At 52.7% G+C, this 20,337-nt stretch overlaps 1 protein-coding gene across 1 annotated transcript; it reads left to right on the forward strand.

The window, feature by feature from the left end:
* The first annotated feature begins 1,212 nt into the window (after positions 1 to 1,212).
* Positions 1,213 to 19,164, forward strand: XKR5 (XK related 5). The gene is made up of 7 exons (XM_081045384.1): positions 1,213 to 1,362; positions 3,129 to 3,312; positions 5,117 to 5,301; positions 6,286 to 6,495; positions 8,019 to 8,188; positions 11,312 to 11,423; positions 15,055 to 19,164. Exons 1-7 carry the CDS (start codon positions 1,305 to 1,307, stop codon positions 16,173 to 16,175), a joined length of 2,040 nt encoding a protein of 679 aa, XP_080901510.1. The 5' UTR covers positions 1,213 to 1,304; the 3' UTR covers positions 16,176 to 19,164.
* Positions 19,165 to 20,337: the final 1,173 nt, after the last annotated feature.

The raw sequence follows: 20,337 nt of genomic DNA on the forward strand, positions 1-20,337 counted from the left end.
AAGAGACACTGAAAGTTTATGGGGGGACGTGATCTTCTGTATTTTAGAGGTGAGTCTCTGAAATGGGGAGAGCCCTAGAAGACCAGGATTTGCCCATTCTGATGAGCAAACCAGAAATGCATTGAAAAGTGAGTGGAAAGCTGGGCGTGGGAGGGGGAGAGAAGCCTCTCAGGATAAATTAACATTACCTTCAATGAAATAAAGCATTTTATAAGAATCACATTGAAACTGTAAGGAAGAACCGAAGATGTCTGGCTGCTTGGCTTTATTTTGGTAAATGGAAAATAATCATAAGAGTATTATAGGTTCACCTGAGTACCCCTACTCTGATTTTTCCCTTTAAGAGGGTAAGTTCTTCAACTGTGGATTGTTCTACTACAGGGCTCTAATCGGGAAAGGGTGACAATTCCACCTAAGTAGACCAGTGTGATCAGCGCAGCAAGACCCCATGGGAAGTGGCAAACGCCCTTGACTCAAGGACTGGGCTGCAAAACTCCCCCAAAATAAAAAGGAGGAATAGTTTTGCTAATTGCCTGCTTTAGGAGTTAAAGACCCCAAGTTCATCATCACCTTGGCTGTGACTAAATAGCACTTCTTCCTGAAATTATACTATATATGTGAGTATATGCGTATCCATAATATATACACACACTACATATATGCACACTGCACGATATATATATGTATATATATATATATATATATATATGTATATGGCATATATTACACGTATCATGTATATGTACATATCTCCAGAGAGGTTTTCCAGTGCGCAGTGTTCCTTCTTGCAAATTGGAATCTTGATTAACCCTGAGGCCCATCTAGAAAAAGCTTTTGTGAGGCCAGAGATGGGGATAGATTTAAAGGTGAGACGCATTAGAGCCAGCGAACACGCCCTGGAAGACTTCGGACTCACTAAGGGCTCTACCCCACCTCCTCCCGCAGACGTGCGCTTCCCGACGAGTGGTCAACGCGCCTGCCAGTCAGCGGCCCCAGAGGCGGTGACCCGTGGACCACCTTCCGGACCAAGCTGCCTGCAGCCCTGCAGCTCACCAGGTGCTTCTCCGGGCTCCGCTACAAGGTTGGGGAGCAGCGAGGACACACCCTGCCCACATCGAGAGGCTCCATCTGCTGCAGCCCAGTGGCCAGAAAACAGCGCTGCCTCCCCGCTCCCGCCGCTAACTTGAGATAAAGCAGAACCGGCCTCGCGGCTGGGCCGAAACGCCTCCCGCGGGTCTGGCCGGAAACCTCCCGCCCGGGCGGCGCGCAGGGGGCGGGGCGGGGCGAGGCGGCGGGCGGCGAGGATGCGCGCGGGGCTGCTGGGGCTCTCCGCCCTGCTGCAGGCGGCCGAGCAGAGCGCGCGTGAGTGCTGGGCGGCTCGAGGCCGGGCGCCTGCCATGCTCACCCCTCCAACACCCGACCCCTCCACGCCACCCCTGCCGCGGCGGGCAGCCTGCCCCCCCCACCCCCGCGCCCAGCACTGCGCGCCAGTGTAGCACCGTGCACCCCAGCCGCCTGCTGAGGACGTCCGCCCCGCCCTGAGTGCACCCCCGCGATGCGCGATCCTCCGTGGATGCGTGATTGCCCCCACCCGTGATGCATGATCTCCTACGCATGAGCCCTCCAGTGGATGCACGCCCTCCCCCACCCTCACCCCGCGGATGCATGGTCCTTTGTTAGATGCACGGCCTCTCCCCGCAGATACTTGATCCTCCCAGAGCCGCCCCTCCCTCCAGGAAGGCCTCCTGGACTCAGCAAAGTGCTGCGGGTGCGAGATGGGCCGAAGGCGGCCCGGGTGCGCCCTGCTCCCCCGCCCCCGTCCCGGGCTGGCTGCTTAGAAACGGGGCTGAGGGGGGTGGGACGGGGCACGGCGTCCACACTGCCCTGGAGGTCTGTGTGCTGCCTCAGGGTTCAGGACAGGGCCGAACGCGGCTCGCGGGGAGCACCCCTGTCCGGTGAGCAGCGGCGTCCTCGCCGGCGGAGACGAAGCAAGATGGCAACACTTCGCGCCTTCCTAGTTTGAATTTGTAACTGTCGGTGCCGGAGCGGAGGCCCCGCCCACTTCCGCCCGGGTCCCGGTCCCTGCGACGCGTCTACCTCGGAGGCGTCCGAAGGGGGGGTCTTTGATGAGGCCACAACTTTTAGACGCCCCCCGCCACGCGCGCTCCCCAGCAGGCACGCACCTGGAGTCCCCCGCGGGCGTGGGCGCCGGCTCTGCGCTTCGCCAGTGGGAGCCGGGTGCTGCCTCTGGGTTGCCGGGGTCCCTTGTTGGAACCGCTGTCTCTGCGGGTTCCGCCGAGGCTCCCCCACCGCGCTGTTTCCCAGGGGCTTTGGGCAAGACTGGCACCCAGGAGGAGGTCGAGTGAGATCAGCAGCAAAGCTCCTGAAGCCAAGACCGGAGCCCAAGGCCTCAGCCCCGCCAGCCCCGCCGTCCTCCCCCTGCCCTCCCAATGGGGAGCTGCCCCGGCCTCAGCATTCCTTCTCCGACCCGCTGGGTGCACGGGCTGGCGTGTTCCAGCAGGGGCAGCCTGGGGACCTAGGGTGGCGGCCAAGCCCTGACCCCTCGTCCAGGCCTACAGGGTTCTACCTGTCTTGGGCCAGGTTGGGTTTCCGCTACTATTGGCGGCTTTATGTGCCTGCACATCCACTTTAACCTCTAATACTGGGAAACCCAAGCAGTAGTCAGGAAACCATTTCTGTATGGTGGACAGACACCAGCACCCACCCCACTGTCATGGGTTGGGGAGCTCAGATCCTCACTAAAATTTGTCTCCACCCGTCAGGCCTCAAAAATAAATAACTCCGTCCCCAGAGAGCAGGCTTGGCATTATTTTTTCAGCACATACTAGGTGCCAGGTATTTTTTTGCACATACGTTCTGTGCCATCTAACAGTCCCTTTAAAGAACCATGGTGTCTGAACCTCTGGGGGCCTCAATCAAAGCCCTAGTACTTAATGAAGCCCTAGCACTTTCATTCAATCTCAGGCCCACCTTGACTGCCAACGGGCTGTGCCAGCTCCAGGGCTGGCTCTAAGCAGAGGCCCGCCTGTTGGGGACGCAGAGTTGGCTGGTCCGCCAGGCTCATTCCATTTTCCATTCCCCCTCCGCCTTTCCCCCTCGCCCCCCAGGCCTCTGCACCATGACCTACTACTTTACCACAGGACAGCCGCTCTGGGGGTGGCTGGCCCTTGCTGTGCTGCTGCCCGGCTGCTTTGTCCAGGCCCTGAGCTATCTGTGGTTCCGAGCAGACGGACAGCAGGGCCCCTGCTGGCTGGTCACGCTGCACCTCCTACAGCTTGGCGTGTGGAAGCGGTAAGCCTGATCGCGTAAGTGTGGTAGGAGGGTTCATGTGTGCACAGGTAATCTACCCTCAGGGTCCTAACCGCCCTCCCCCCCACCTAGTTCCATTGTAACAACTACTACCTTAGTCGAGGCAGTGGGCACAGCTTGGAGCACAGGCCAGGCAGTGGAGCTGGCCTGGTGGCCTGGTGGCGTCATCATCGAACCTTTTGTGCAGGAAGAAGCCATTTGGGAGCCAGGGCCCATTACTGCCACTAAAAAGCAGCCTGGATGGGCCTAGTGCGGCAGGCTCACCTGTGGGCAGGCACACGTGGGCGGGCTCACCAGTACATAAATGGCAAATTTCAGTTCTCAGCTGTTTCATCATCCCATAGAGTTGCCAAGAATAAAAAAGGGAGGACACTGGGAGGATCAGATGGGTGAAGCCCTGCAGTTCTCGTATTCATTAAGTGGTAGGTGCCAAGGGTTGGCGGTGGGGGTGCTCAAGGAGTCATTGCCAGTTTTCAGGCCTCGGGCTGTGCCATAGGCTGTTCTCGGTGGTTTATGCCTTCCGGCTGTTCGCAGGGCTTTCTCTGTGGAAGCTGAAGTGAGTTTTCTGATTTCTCAGCTGAGTCTGAGGAGGGACTAATTCCCTTCCTCCCAGAGTAGAATCTGAAGTTGGAGGTAGAGGGTGCTTCTGATAGACATGAAGCACCCACCCCGACTGTCATGGGCCCCTCACAGCTGGAACGGTAGGTGCGTAAAGGCACCAAAACCAGTTTGCAGCCACAGACGTTTGCCTAATATTGGGCCTTTGGCTTTACTCAGTGCGGTTCTTCTGAAAAGATCCAACTCTTACTACGGGGAGGAGGGCAAAGGTGGTTTTCCCATCAGGCTCACAAAGGATTAAAGCCTACTGGGCCCTGTGTACCGTTCTCACGCCTTTGCCTCAGCCCAGCCCAGTAAGAAAACAATTAAGGGTTTGGGTCCTCCTGGGACCACCTAGTTCCTTGTAGCCATCAAGTATGTGACCTCAAGGACAGACCGCCTATTGAAAAACATGAGTCAACGTTCTAAGCTAATATTTCACAGCTCAAAGGGAGAGTTAAGCCAGTGCCAGTCCCTTGAGAGCAGATCCCTGAACAATTGCCACGTAAACCTGCCTCCTGAGCTGTGTGGGACCCTCGGGCCCGGCTCATCCAGTGCCTTCCTCAGAACTGGGGCTGCGTCAGGCTTTCAGTGCATCCAGATTCATGCAGCTGGTCCCACAGTGACTCCACTCTCTTGTCTCCCCATCACCTCCGGCCGCCTGGGTCGCAGGCCGTCCCCAGCCAGGCTCCCTCTTCCTTCTCATTCTGCTCTATGCCTGTCCCAGTGTCAGTAGCACACAAAATTCTCCATTCTGTGAGGACGAGGATATGTTTTCTCGTCTCCGTGTGCTCTAAAGCAATGGTGACATGGTACCTTGCAACAAGCATTTGTTGAGCGAATTAGTAATTCCCATCCCAAAAGGTTCCCGGGTGGGGGATGCATGTCCGGGTTAGCTCCATGCAAGGCTCAGAGAGAGAGCCCCCAGCAAACCTGTGTGCTCCAGGCTGTGGCACACCCCCCCCCCACCACCACCACACACATGGGCTGAACAGGGTCACGTATGGCAGAATCTGGACTGGAGAGCATGTCTTCAGTCTGGAGTCAGAGCTCAGGGACTGCGGTGTGCACATCTGAGAGGTTATTCTCCAGAACGCTATAGGTCCCCACAACAAGCCAGAAAAAGGGGGGTGCCCTAGTCAAGCTGGCGAAGTCTGACTCTGCACCACACATCCTTGCTCTTCCTCAGACACTGGGACGCCATGGCAACTGTTCTGTGGAAGGATGGGGTGGCCCGCCACCGGGGCGAGCTGCTGCTCCAGGAGGCTGACCTGTCAGCTCTCCGCCTCGTGGAAGCCCTGCTCCAGACCGCACCCCACTTGCTGCTTCAAACGTATGTTTTCCTCGCCTCGGACTTCACAGATATTGTGCCAGGTGAGTGACTTCATCCACAAGGCACAGACTGTCCCACTTCTCAAGGGGGACACACACAAATGCTTTATTTAGCAGAAGTCCACAATCGAAGATTTCCCCTGCTAGGGAGGATGAAGGCAGCCCAAGCTCACAAGCTCAAGGTCATGGCTAACACAGGCTTTCAAGGGGGTGATCAGTTCCCAGGGGGTTGGCTCCCTTCATGGGCTCAGTCCCTAACATAGAAATTGTGGGTCACACACCCTCGAAACACCTGGCAAAGGTCCACACTCTGCTTCTTGGCAACATCACTGCGTCCTTCCTGCATCTTTAGTCACTAGAATAAGTCAGTGCTGCCAGCGGCTTATCCCTTGAGAGACCCCGGCAATGTCTGCCTGCAGCTGGCACGTGCCCCAGGCGTTGGCGTGCTCCTCCTTTCTCTCCTTTTCTCTTGGTGGCTTCTTGCTCTCCCCCCACGCCTCCTTCCTCTTCCCTGTCTTTGCCGAGTGTCCACATTTCTACATGCAGAAGTTAAATACCTGAGTCAGGACTGCGCTGTCCTTCCATCTGGCCTTATCACAGGGCCAGGCACGGTTTGGTGTTCTGGTTTTACTTCTTTGATCAAACCTCCTTTGTGTGGATCGGACAACAAAGTACATTTGAGATGGAATACCATGTTCAGAGCCCTCTGAACTGCTTTGTTACAAACAGAGCTCAGAGCAAGGGGCGTAGAGGCTCAGTCACTCTAAGTGACTAAGTCACTCAGTCACTCTAAATGTACAGTCACTGTACATTTTTCTGTACAGAGGAAGAACCCAGCTCGCTTCTGGGGAAGCATCATGCTGAGGACACATCTCACATCCCCAGTTCTTCCTGTGCACAGACGTGTGTTTTACACAGGGGTCTGTTACCCGCCGTCAGGGTGCTTGTTTATAGATGCCCTCATGAAACCAGGTTTTAATCGGAGGATGGACGTTTCACAAACACTGCTGCCCACATCTCTTCCAGGGATGAGCGCCCTGTGCTCCTGGGCGGCCCTGTCCTGGGCCCTGGTGTGCTATGCTCATTTCATGGGCTCCATGAAGCCGGGTCACCTCGCCATGCCATGGGCTGCCCTCTTCTGCCAGCAACTGTGGAGGATGGGCATGGTGGGAGCCCGCGTCCTGAGTCTGGCTTTGTTCTTCAGAGCTCACCACGCCTGGGGTTTCGTGGCTGGAGGTAAGTGAGCGTGTGTCCTGGCTACCCATTGCCGTATAATGAACTACGCCAGAACTTAATGCCTTCAAATAGCCACTTCCAATCATCAACCCCAGTTCTGGGGTCTGACTATGGGGGTTCTTGCCTGGGGGGGCTCACAAGGGTACAGTAGGATAGTGGGTGTGTGGATTCCCAGGGAAGCTCCACTGGGATGGCTGTACAGATGCCATCTTCCTTCTCAGCTGGGCACCCGAGGCTCCTCGTGCCCTTTCTCTTCAGCAAGGTAGCCTGGACTGCATACTTGGCAGCTGAGAATTCCGAGAACAAGGAAGTGGAAACGGGCAGCCCTCAAAACTGGCTCAGCACTGGGTCAGCACCACTTCTGCTGTATGCCAGCCATCAACGCAGTCACGGCCAGCCCAGAGGCAGGCGATGGAGGAAGAGACTGCAGGCCCCATGAGGAGCCAGGGAAGGGCAGCAATGGATGGTGTTCTCGTGGAGATAAGCTCCCGTAGCCAATGGCCCAGCCAGCTGCAGATCACAGCTGTATTTGCTGTGAAGGCTTTTAGAACACTGGGTTCTATACCCTGGGCTGAAACCTATTCTGTAGAAAAGCTGTCATTCAAACAGGAGGGAGGCAGGGCATCCCCTTGCCCTGACCCACTAGAAAAATATACAGTACATACTATATTTTCATAGCCTCCGAAAGCCCTTAACTGCGTTTGCACACTGAAGTTTAGACATCTCTATTTCACGTAGGACCACTCCACTGAGCCCAACGTTTGCTCAGCTTCAGTCTAGCTGAATGGACATGAGAACAGCAATGGTAGGTGCTCTGCCTGACTATGCCGAGTCCCTGCAGGGCCCTGTGTGTCCCGTGTGCCAAGGACAGGAATCTCCTCTGGTCATCGGGGAACGCATGCTGCAAGAAGCAGCAGTGCACCCCTGTTTAAAGAGAACGGAGGCATTGAGAAATATTTAGACGTGCACTAGAGCCAATGTTAACACACTTAGGACAGAAAGGAGACATTTTTGAAAGAAATTGTACTCCTAAAGAGAGAGTAACTTTATTACTCATATATTGTTTAATTGAGCTCCAAGTCCCATATGATAGTATTCATCTTAAAACAGAAGAATAAAATTATAGCTGGAGTGCAGGAAGGCCTGTCGTGTGGCTGTGGAGGGTGTTAGCCCCGGTAGCAGTGACTGACCATCATGGGCCATCAGTTTCATAACTGCCCACCAACCAACCGCCTTCTGGAACTAAGAGGGCATACGTTGGGTAAGTGTTCTTGAGGCTAGTCTTTGTTTTCTCGTCCCCGAATTAGGTCAGGTACCCTTGATGAGGACCAGATGAGACAATACGTGCAAAGATAAAATGTGTCGATTTTCTGTGCCCCTCAGATCTCTTCTGGGTTTGACCTCACGGACACTGAGCCAGGCGTGGTCAGATCAGAGAGGAGGTTCGAGGCCCGGTTTCCATGTCCCTGCCCGACCCCCGCCCTGCCTCCCCGAGTGGACTCTAATGGCCCTCCTCTCGCCAGGTGCCCACTGGCTGGTGATGATGTTCTGGCTCGTGGCCCAGCAGAGTGACATTGTGGAAAGCACCTGGCCCTGGCGGCTGTTCAACGTGCTAGTGGGCGCCGTGTACACCCTCTGCTACCTCAACTTCTGGGACGGCCCTTCCAGAAACAGGATGGTTACGTTCTATATGGCAAGTGGTGATGGCGGTTTCCTTCAGTCCTTACTGTGTTTGTAGAGCGTGTGTGTGTGTGTGTGTGTGTGTGTGTGTGTGTGTGTGTGCACATCTATTTAAGAAGGAATAGCTTGGTTTTAGGGAAAATTCAAAAAGGAATTCTAGTCTCAAACAGAGATGTGGACTCTGGAAACAGGAACCTGACGCCCAGTTGTTCCCACACAGTTACCGTAGCAAGAATTTTGGCGACTTTGGTGATGTTTTCAGCCATTCTCTACGCCAGCCCATCTGATAAATATAATCATAATTCTACTCTGTTATATACACAATATCCTTGTTAATCAACTCAGTTATTGACTTACAGCCATCGTCCTAGATAGTTTGAAAAACCCGGAGGTGAGGTAATGGACTGCCTCTAGGCTGCTTCCCAGCTAGTACAAAACATAAGCTATTTTATACACAAATAACCCCCCCGCCAAAAAAAAGGCAGAATGTGGATAGATGCTAGGAGAAAAGCGATGTCTGAAACTCACAGGAGTGCTGTCAGTTTCACATCCCGTTGGATGACCAGAGATGCTTTTGACTGGAAGGGGGAGGTGAGCTGCTCTGCAAAGAGCAAAGGAGAGAGGATGCAGCCACAGGCTTCAGAGCACAGGTGTTGCAATCAGACAAGCTTGCAGGGACCCCCAGCCCCACCAATGACTATCATCGACTGGTTTGGCCAATAATGTAAACTCTCGGAACCTGTTGTTTTCATCGGCACTTTAGGAAACAGGCCACCCACCTCTCAGCGTCCCTGTGACAGTTACATAAAATCCACATTTTCAGGGACCCTGGGATGATTAAATAAAATGATACACAACTTGGCACAAAATAACCCACAAGTAGTGGCCAGGCCATTACTAATACAAGATGAAGAGATTGCCGGGGAGCAGGCAGGCAGGCAGGCACTTCCCGGAGCCGGTAGCAAGTGTAAGTGGCCTGAGACATAGCCCCTGACCAGGAAGGTGGGTGGTGTGGTCACCTACTGAGCCCTGTAGAGCTTCCTGACCCCGCAGGCCACAAGGACAGATGGACAGATGGAAGAGGACTCGTGGTGTGTGAGAAGCCCAGAGCCTCACCAAGCCTCAGTTTCCACATCTGAAACCAGGAATAATAATAATACCCACCTTGTATGGGGTGAGGATGAATTTGTTCAGCATCATGCATGTCACAGCTTCCCAGCCCATGTGCATGCGCATGTGAATAAAATGGAGGACTCGTTTTATTGTCCATTTGCAGAAGCAGTTTCTTCATCTGCCAATGCCCAAATGTGCCCCGATTACCAGGAACGAAATGAGCAGAAGTTGTGCGTTCGTTGCTTTGGTTTTTGTTTTGGTCACTTTCATACCTTTGTCTCTCTATTATCTCCCAGGAGTTTAGAGACTGTTACGCGTTCAAGGGAAACAAACACTTTATAGCTCCCGGTGTCTTCGTCACCAGATCACTGGGTTAAGAGTGATTCAGCAGGAACAATAGAAATTAGACACTATCGAAGGTCAGAGTGGAAGTTGCAGCTATCACACCGTCTGTATGCCCTTCACCGTCTGACTCACAGGCTCCTTTAGACTCATCACAGCCCTACAGCGTCGTGGGGTGTGCAAATCCCAGTTACAGCTGGGGAACTGGACTCCCAGAGACAAAGTGGCACGTCCAGGGCCAGCCAGTGGTGCTGCCCGGCCAGACCCAGGTCTCCGATCCTGTGGTCCAGGCCTCCTGCCAACACCATTCCCACATCAGGCCCTGCCACATGGTCCTCTCACGGACTGTCCAGTCCCTAGCAGGCACCACCCCTGGTAAAGAGACATGAGACCTGACCCTGACCGAAAGTCAGGGAGAAACTGTTTTCACCCCTTGGGGAAAAACTGTTCTGTTGGCAAAGAGAGGGTTAATGCAACTTTTCTTTCTTCCTTTCTTTCTTCCTTTCTTTCTTCCTTCCTTCCTTCCTTCCTTCCTTCCTTCCTTCCTTCCTTCCTTCCTTCCTTTCCTTCCTTCCTTCCTTCCTTCCTTCCTTCCTTCCTTCCTTCCTTCCTTCCTTCTTTCTTTCTTCTTTCCTTCCTTCCTTCCTTCCTTCCTTCCTTCCTTCCTTCCTTCCTTCCTTCCTTTTTCTTTTCTTTTTTTTTGTTCTAAAAGGAAAAAGAACACAGAATCCACTTTCTAAGGAGGATGGGCCTGGTGGCTGCTTAGAGTAGCTCTAGTTTTTAATAGCTAATGGCTTTGCTTAAATAATGGAAAAACGTGTCCTCAGGTCACAGCCACCCAGAACCCAAGGCATGGGGAGAACAGACATTCTTAGGGTTGTTAAGCAGCTCCTCGATGTTTTTAATTCTCTCCTTACTTGACATTTTTAGAGTTAAAATGACGCCAATAAATGACCGTGCTAAAGTTTTCAAGGACTTTTAGCATGACATAGTATTACAATTTAGTTTTTTTAATGTCTCATACACAGTGTTTCAATACATCATCTTTGAATTATGTCCAGATTGTTTAATTAATTTAAAAAATATATCTTTATGTTTGAAAACTGGAAAGCACGGTTAATAAGCCTGCCTGATGGGAGGGCCAGAGCCTTCTGTAAGAGCAGCGCCCTTTTTGTCCCCGCAGGAGGCTGTGTTCCGCAGCAAGCATGCTGCCACCTGGTGGCCACCGACCAAAGTTACCTCTCAGAGGCACATACTTGAAAACATTTTTTTAATGTTAGGAAAGTTTGTGATTCTCGCTTACTGGAATTCAATGGCTCTGTCAGCTCTGCAGATACTTTTAGTTATTGTGTTATAAAACTAATAATGCATACAGTTAACATGGGAATGTGAAGTACATAAAGTAGGAGGTATCTGTCCTCAGCCCTCCAAAGGGCGCCAGGGAGCCATGTGGGCTGCGTCCTTACATTCCCTGTGTGGTTATGATTCTGCAGACATGCTAACGAGCCACACTGAGAAGAGGGACGTGCCCCCTTTGCCCGAGCAGCTCTCAGGCCCCGACCCTGCTTCCAGGAGGCCCTGTCATCGTGGAGCCCCCGTGGGCATCGAGGACACAGCCTCCCACACTGAAGGAAGGAGACGGGAGTCCTGGCTACATGGTGACTCTCCCTTTGTCCTACAGATTATGCTGCTGGAGAACGGCATCCTGTTGCTCTTGGCCACTGACTTTCTCCAGGGGACATCGGTGACTAGCCTGTGGGCCATCGCAGGAGTCTTGTCTGGGTTTCTGATTGGTAAGACCCAACGCGGCCTTTTTATTCTCCCTCCACACCCCCAACTTGTTTCTATACAACAAACCAACTCCAAGGGCAGGAAACTGTGCTCAGAGAAGGTAGGGGTGGTGCTCGCGGCACTGTGGGTGGCAAGGCGTCCCCACCTGGGATGACACACAGCTCAGCCTTCTTCGTCGGCCGTGCTTGGCTGTGCCGGGAACCAGCACAGTGGGGCTGACACTCCTATCCCACCCCTCGTGGGCAGGGCTCCCCCCAGAGCGATGGCCGGGCCCAGGACGGGACCTCAGCACCAAGGTATGTGGGGTACAGAGTCTTGATCTTCCTGACACTGTGTCACTGGAGCCCGAGGAGCTGGTTAGTGAGTGGCCCCAACCTACAGCTGAGGAAGGTGAGGCTCAGAGGAAGTTAAGTGACGTCTCTCGGGGCCAGACGCTTTGTAAGTGGTAGAGCCAGCTCACCCCCAGCTCCGGTCTGGCATCTAGCCCGAGGCCTGGCAGTTTTAGATAATCAGTTACACTTTCAGAGTGAATGAATGAGTCCAAGGTCTATCCTGTGCCCACTGTGTTAACCTAGACTAACAGGCCCATGAAAGCCCGAAAGGGAATTCCTCTCCTACGCTTGGAAAATAAAAAGAAAAGGCACCCTGTCGTCAGCTTGCTCTCCCCACACAGCGTGGCCCAGCCCAGCGACCAGGGCCCTCTCCATCTGCAGGCCTGTGCTACAGTGCCCAGGACAGCCGCCAAACGCCTCACGTGGGTCCTTATGCTTCTGAAACACAATCGATGCTGTTTCCTCAGTTATTTATACAACTCATAGGCCTGAGCTCCCACCCTCGCCCCAAAGCCTTCCCTGTGGTCACCCACATCCTGAATGAGGCATGCGGGAGTGGTGGGTACCACCGGGGCAGCCCCGACCCCAAAGCCGAGAAATGGTGTCGAGGGACTTGGGTCCTTCTATTGCTCATACCAGCCGGAGGTCACACTGGCCTGAGTCAGTAGCACTGACCAGGGAAAGGACGTGACCTTCAGCATCCATGCCCTTAGGGAGGATGGAGCAGATTCAAAAGTTGTGGCCTTAGAATAAATGTTTGGGGGCCACAAACTACCCTGGCTTTAAGCTGTCTCCCCATCATGAGATGGCACAAGTCAGGGCTTGTTAAACGTTTGGGTTGCTGACTCAGCCCTTCTTTTTCAAATTAAACATTTTTCTTTTGAGATAATTATGGTTATAAGAAATAACATAGGGATCCTCCCATTGATAAAAATTTTTGAAAACATTTTTTACAACGTATAAAGCAAGAAATGTCAGAAGGACAACTAATATATCTGGGAGGTCCCTGAAAAGAATTCACCAATGACATAACTTTAAAGCCAGATTTTGGGGGATGGATGGAAGGTATTAAGGTAAAGAGCAGGGAAATGTTTCAAAATTGTACACAAGTGAAAGAAAGAAGGAAGGGACGGAGAGAGAGAGGAAGGAAAGAATATAGAGAGATCCCTGGACCATTACCCAATCCCCCCAGTGGTACCATCTTGCAAAACTACATCACATCGAGGACATTGGTGTGACACATTCACGGTACACTGAGAACATTTGTGTCACCATCAGGACCTTTCCTGTGCCTCCTTCATAACCACGCCCACTTCCTCACACCTCAGGCCCCTCCTGAAACCCTGGCCACCTCTCATCTGTTCTCCATTTCTGTAACTTTGTCACTGCGACCTGTTCTTAGATGGCATCACAGGATATGTAACCTTTGGGCATTGGTGTGTCACCCAGCATGATTCTCTGGCTGTTCATCCAGGCCCTTGTGTGTCAGTCATCCCATCCTTTGCTGCTAAGTACTGTCTCATGTGTGGCTAACAGTTTGGTAACCGCTAGTCCTTTTTAAACCAATAATTGATTTCTAAGCTGCCAGGGGCATGTAAGTGACAGACAGAAAGCTGAGGACCCGCTTGCCCGTGTGTGACCCAGCGGTGCTCACCCCCATCGCACACGGGTCTGGGGGCTCCTGGCTTACCTGGGGGGGCGGGGTGTTGTCAGCTGGAAGCCTAACCACACACTTGGATTTTGTGGTTCTCAGAGGCATGATCGAGTGCTCTGAGCACATCGGCGCCGGGAGTAAAAGCCACCCCCCGATCTGCTTCACATACGTGAGCACTTCAGTTCAGAAGGAGGGGTTCAGCAGCACCCCTGCAGTGTGCCATGGTCCCAGTTCCCCACCTCGTCTCTCTCCAGGGAGAAGGTGTCCCCTTCCTCAGCGTGTTGACCCCAGGTGTAGGGAGCAGGCGTGGGAGCTGGGGCCGATGGCCTGCACCCACTCAGCTGGCCAGAGGGCTCACAGCCAGGCCTTCCCCAGTTTCCTGGAGCTGCCCGAACCCCGACTCCTACGCAGCTCTGGAGGTTGTGCTCAGTGGCAAGATGTGCATGCATCATAGTCCAAGGAGCACAGGCTTAAATCAGCAGCTTGGCTGTCATCTTGAGCTCCCTGGGCATACAATTTTGAGTGCCTACTATGTGCCGCCTGGGGCTGCAAGAACCCCGTGAATGACATGGCCTCACGGAAAGTCTGCCTTCTCTGACAAAGTGCACTGAGGCTGTGTGATCAGGGGCCTCGTTCCCCTGTCTTGGCCTTGGGTGGCTCACTGTAAAAGAAGGGTGGCAACACCCACTGGCTGGCTGGCGGTGAGAGTTCAAAACAATGTGTAGAAAAGTCTTGCGTTGTGCCCGCTGCAGAGCCCCACTAGCCACGTAGGAATTCTGCCTCCCACCCCTCACCCCTAAAGACAGCACTCTGAGAGGATGCGAGGATCGGCGGTAGGTTCCTTCCAGCTCTTCCTGCCCCTCTGAGGTGCCCCCACGCCTGTTTCAGGCTTCATGCTGTTTATACTGAGCGCCCTGAACCCAGCCACTTCGTCCAGTACAACAGGAAACTGGAAATAACGTGGGAGGTTGCTGGAACGCTCTGTTAAAGAAGTTACTGCGGTAGTCAACACTTCTGCGATTAAGATGTTTATGCACAAAGGAAGTGCTGTAGCTGGTCATGGAAATTCCTTGATACGGGTGTTGATGGGTATGTTTAACCTCTGCTTGGGTCTTGTTTTTGAGATTATTCCTTACCTCCCAGCTTTGGAACCCATCCACCCGTGTGCAGACAGTCGAATGCTGAGTATTTGATCCAGCTATCCGAAAGTAAAATGAGCACTTCTATTAGGTTGGTGCAAAAGTAATTGCAGTTTAAAAGGTTAAAAATGACTGCAAAATCTGCAGTTACTTTTGCACTAACCTAATACCACGGTCTCTCACACACGTGCGCACGTGTGCTCACACACACACGTGCACACACACGTCTAGAGTGTTCAGCTGCAGTTGCTCTCAAGGAAGAATCCAGAGGATTTAAACTTTGTTATTACTTTTGTAAGCTTAGCTACATTTGCAGCCTGTGGAAGCTGCAGTCTACGTAAATTTCTTCCTCAGATCCTGTCCTCACGCTCCAACAAGAGCCCCGCTTTGGACCCCAAATTACATGACTCTGCTCACAACTCCCGAACTTGCAATTCTGCAAGCCATGGGGAGGACGCAGGACTGTGAAGCCTATAAACTGAGCTCTTCTCTTTCTTGTCTTTTCCAGGCACCATCTCCCTGCTAATTTATTACGGCCTGCTGCACCCTAAGTCCACAGACACCTGGCAGGACTTTGTAAGGAAGTCCTGTGGCTTTGCAGGGGGTGACAAGGAAGAGAGAGAATCGTCTCCCCAGGGCACCGCTCTAGCTGAAGACAGGACGGAGAGCCCAGGCACATGTCAAGAAGAAGGTCATGAGCTAACTAGTCTGGGGGAGCCCCCCAGCTCGCAGTGGGGACCCCCAGAGGCTGGGCTAGAAAGCCAGATTTCAGGGGGCGACTCTTTCCTCAGTCACCACCACTGGCTGTTGGTGAAACTTGCCCTAAAAACGGGAAATGTGTCTAAGATCAACGCAGCCTTTGGAGAAGACCATCCTGGTTACTTCTGTCCCCCTGCGTGGGGCTTGAGCCAACAGTACAACCAGCAGAGGAAGCCCCCGTTTTCCCAGCAAGAGCTCCCATCGTCACCCCATGGCCCCCTAACCTCACAGAACGGCTCTGAGTTTCGAGGTGTCTCAAAAGCAGAGGCTGACCAGTCGGAAACCTCCAATTACGTCTCTTTTACCAGCGATAATGATGACAAAGGTCCCGTCCAGCGGCCATCAGCTCTACAGCAGGGGGGTATCCCAGAGGAAGGAGCAGGGGCTATTTCTAGGGAGCAAGAAGGAGGTGCAGGTGGGCAGCTGAGAGGTGCAGGGGGACAGGAGAGCGTCACACTGTACTTCAGTGCCACCTCGGAAGGGGCCACACCCTCACACCGAGGAGGTGGGCCAGCCACGGCACAGACGTGGGGGAGAGGCAGCCCCGCGCAGCCCGCCTCGCCTCAGCCGGCCGCTAAGCCCTTTCCCGTCGCCATAGCCAACATTAGCCCAATCCTAGGCACGGGTCCAGGTAGGAGATTCCGCCCCAGCACAGTCGTCCGCAGCAGATCTCCGGCTGGCTCGGACTGCGGGGAGCTCACAACGGACCCGAATCATCCTGCCACTGCTGGCACGTGCATGTCACTGCCGCAGGTGAGCCCAAGGCCTGCAGATGAGCCCTGCCTCACATCCACCCCCAAGTCTGAGTCCATCCACAGGGATGGCAGCCCGAAGGGAAGGCCAGAGACCGAGACAAGTGTCATCATCTGACCACAGCCACGGTGAGATAAGACGACAGGCTGGTCACTGGGTGTCTGGATAGGAGAAATCCCACTTCTGACATGCACACCCTGTGTGTCACACACTCCCCTGGACCCCTCAGAAATGAAGGAACCAGAACAGATTATCTCTAAGAAACCCTGTGAACACCACACACCACTCCTGGGCATAAGAGATGGTCTCTAACACAGCGTGAGGGGGAGAAAAGGCTTCCCATCAAAATCGCCTGCTTCCTTCTACAAACTATACGATCCCTATTTTATTTTACTGTTGTTTTTGTGGCTTGTAGGAAACCCAGAGGTACAACCTAGAGCCCTATTTTATTCTGGATTCGTGTTACAGTTAGCTTCTCTTGACACGCGTGGTTATTAATCTCTTTATAAAAATGTATTCTAACTGCCTTCTTTTAGGAAATCGCATGGTGAGATGAGGCAAGCCTTTCTGGAAGTGGCTGGGAAATGTATGCTATAATCATCAACCTAAGGGACAATGCAAAGGTCGCTCTGAGATCCCCTCACCTCTCTAGCAAAGCATAAATGGTATTTTTCTGTTAAGCACGCACCCTCCTTCCTGAAGGCCAGACGGCAGTTCTTTGTGGGCTCCCGCTCCTCCACTGACTTTACGCTCTGTTTCCTTTTTCTCCAGACTGCTCACTCCTCCATTTGGTGTGATATATTATCTGTGACTTAAGCTCATCCACAAGAAGGGAATTAATATCCCTTCCCCTCGTGCTCTGTCTCTTTCTAACTCTTCCCTTACAGGTGTTGCCTGTGATCAGTATTTCATCATTTCTGGAAGCCTTCCTTCATCGCTGGTGAAGGAAGTCCAGTCATAAACCACTGAGGAGGGCTGGGTGCTGTTTGCTGGTGGCACTTTTTACCTTTTCCAAACACCTCCCAGTTCAGGGACAATATCCAAGCCCCAGAGAGAAAATGTAGAGTAACTTAGCTCACACGCCAAGAGCATGCACAAACATTTCCTGCAGTAAGCTCGCAGACCTCGGCGTGATGTTGGGTTGCCAGCCACACATGCCAGCTCGACGTTGCAGGCAGAGAACTGGCTGAGAACTTTTGCTGCAGCAGGTACACGTACAGTGAAGAGAGTCTGCTAACCACAGAAAGCCATCCGGAGTTGCTCACTGTACTATTAGAGCACACGGGTTCCTGCTGCTCCCGTTCTCACCCAGCTGGGAACCTAAGCCTCTTCCTACACAAGTCTGCCCTGTTCCTCCTCCAAGACAACTCACGCAGCGCCTCCTGGGGGCCTTCCTGGTTCCCCACTTTGCTCCCTGCCTCAGGCTTGTCCTCCACAGTTCTCTACTCTCTAGGACGTCTTCCTAAACTTGGGACACCACACGATGAGTGATTAGTGACTGCGGTAGTCATGATTCGGCTTCAGGACGTGTCTTAGCCCTCACAGGCAGCCATGAGAAAATGCCATAGACTGGCGGCTTACACAGCAGACAGTTACTTCTCACCGTTCTGGAGGCTGGGATGTCCAAGGTCAAGATGCCAGTGATTCCGTTCCTAGTGAGAGCTCATTTGCTAGTTTGCAGACGGCCATCTTCTCCCTGTGTCCTCTCACATTGGGGAGAGAGGGAGAAAGCTCTCATGTCTTCTTCTAAGGGCACTAATCTCATCATGAGGACCACACCTACCAAAGTCCCATCTCCAAACACCATCACGTCGGGGGCTAGGGCTCCTGTATGTGAATTTCAAGGGGACACCATTCAGTCTCTCACAGTGCACATCCTGTTAGAAGGGCCTGTGTCACCGGGAAAGGTGGAGGTGGGTCCGGGAATCTGCTGATCCTTTTCAAACTTCCCAGCCCTTGAAGGGGCTAGAAGGCCTATTCATTCACTCCTTTAAGAACTGTGTTTGGAGCATACAGCAGGCACTAAGCAGACGGAAACGGAGGCATGCGCCTGCTGTTAAAAGGCCTATAGACCAGTCTAGGCTTCTAAATGGCCTCTTCACACCTACAGTAAGCGGCTGCATCCAGAATGTCCAAATGTATGTGTCACTCCCATGGAACTGGGGAATTTATCTTGTGTCTGCTGTTCCTTGGGCCTGGCTGCTTTTCTTGATTTTTTTAAGGCTCCCACACTTCCCTCTCCTCCCACAGAGCTACGCAGGAAACAGCAAAAAGAACTCTGAGTGGACCTAAACATTACACATTGTGCACGTATTGCTTTCACTGCCATTGCCACAAAAGCAGGGAGGCCTCTGGACCTGCCAGAAGTTCAAGTTGATTTCCATCAGTGTTTCTATGCCAACTGCACCAAACAAAGGTTTTACTCTATGCCTCAGCCTCGTTCCTCTCTTTAAAGTAGACTGATGCTTTTCTGTCCTCCTGAATTTGATTCTATGTTCCATAGTAATTAGGATGACTGTCTGTCCTAGTTCCCCCAGGACTGGAGGGTTTCCTGGGGTGTGAGGAGGTTTTAGGGCTAAAACCAGGCAGACCCGGGCCAGCCAGGGTAACTGGTCACCCTAATACCTGTTAATTAGCACTAATCACTTTTTCTACGTGACGTAGCCACTGAGAGCAGAGAAAATACTGCCTGGTTAAAAATCTGGAGATGATGTGAGTCTCCTCCAACAAAGTCCTGCCCCCTCCCACATCAGTCTTGCAAAACTTGACTAACGTCCCCCTCGCTAGTCACAACCACCAAAGTCAACACAATTGTGAACTTTCAGTGCCACCAGTGCCCCTGCTCTAAAGGCAAAGCTATAATCCAGATTTGACATCAGCCTCTCGGGGAAGGATCTCCCATGGAAAATTACCATGGAAAAACCCCGACTCTGACCACACAGAAGCATTCATTATGGCAAGGTTGTAATGACAACATTGCCCATCAGGGTTTCCATTATAAATGGGGCCTGGATTTTGGTGGAGCACAGTTCTTTCCAGCTGGAGGAAACCATGGGCAGTTTTTCAGCCCACTGGGGACTTTTCTGATTTGTTTACAAATTGGCAGGGCTTGTAGGGTGTGGGAGGGGACGAGGGGAAAGAGTAGGTTGGGAGTGGAATAAACAGTATAGATTCTTGTTCTTAGTATGTTCTTTAAACTGAAACTAAGGGAACACAAACAAACAAAACACAACCGACAAGGTCAATTACGGATGTCACTCCAACCTGGAGATTTGGAATTTAACGGCGACGCTTTGTCTTTAACTTACTTGTAAAGCTGGAGTGTTTGACGAAAGAATAGCTTTGCTTTTTGGTTTTTCTTATACCTGAAGTTTGGTCAACTGCAGAAAAAAGGAGCTTGGGCGCACTGTACCTGGGAGGGAAGAGGAATGCTGGGAAGGCCCACGTGGCTAGGAGACCTGGGTTCTCTACCGGCTCTTTCCAGCTAATTCTGTGATGACAGAAATCACTTCTCTCTGTGCCTCAGGTTCCTCTCCGGTAAATCAGATACTTGTAGCTGGCTGGGTTATGGAGTTCTGATCCGTGGCCACAGGCAGTGGGTGCGAGCTGATTCCCCAAGTGACACGGTCCTGTTTGTTCTTCTCCCTTCCTCAAGCTGAGGCCCCAGCTGCCCTCCAGAGCAGGTGGAGTCTGAGAGTCGTTCTGTGCCGTCAGAGTCATGCAGGGTCTCTGCTCCCGCTCCCCACACAAGAACGCAGGACACGGTGAGGCCAAAAAGGAACACCCACGGAGCCATAGGTAGGGGAGTCACACCACTATATTCTCGCTGGCGGCTGGGCTGGAGACACAGGAAGCAGGAGCCACACGATCTGCAACCTGCCGTCCACTTCTCTCTGCCAACCAACCCACACCTTGCTAACTGGTTACAGCTGATGGCCAGTTAGTCACAGCTGACGGCCATCTACTATCCCAGCCAGCACCTTTTCACGTGAGGCCGAGAGTCTGGAAACTGCTCTCTGGGGCTCTGTCCCCACACAGAGGCCACTGTTTCTGAGGCCACAGGAGAAGGGACACACCTGCACCCCCTCGGGATCCTGGCTCAGCCCACAGCAAATGCACATGGGATCCTAATGGAGGTTGAAGCTTGTTTTTATTGAAACGTTTTACAGTAATTGCTCCAAAGCCATGAAATCATTTGGGGGCATCTTGCCACGGTGTTGTGACCTTGTGAGGTACCAGGGGCAAAATCCTCATCTACCAAGTCCTGGCGGGTGAGGGC

Source organism: Rhinolophus hipposideros, assembly GCF_964194185.1.
Source record: "Rhinolophus hipposideros genome assembly, chromosome: 4".
NCBI lineage: Eukaryota > Metazoa > Chordata > Mammalia > Chiroptera > Rhinolophidae > Rhinolophus > Rhinolophus hipposideros.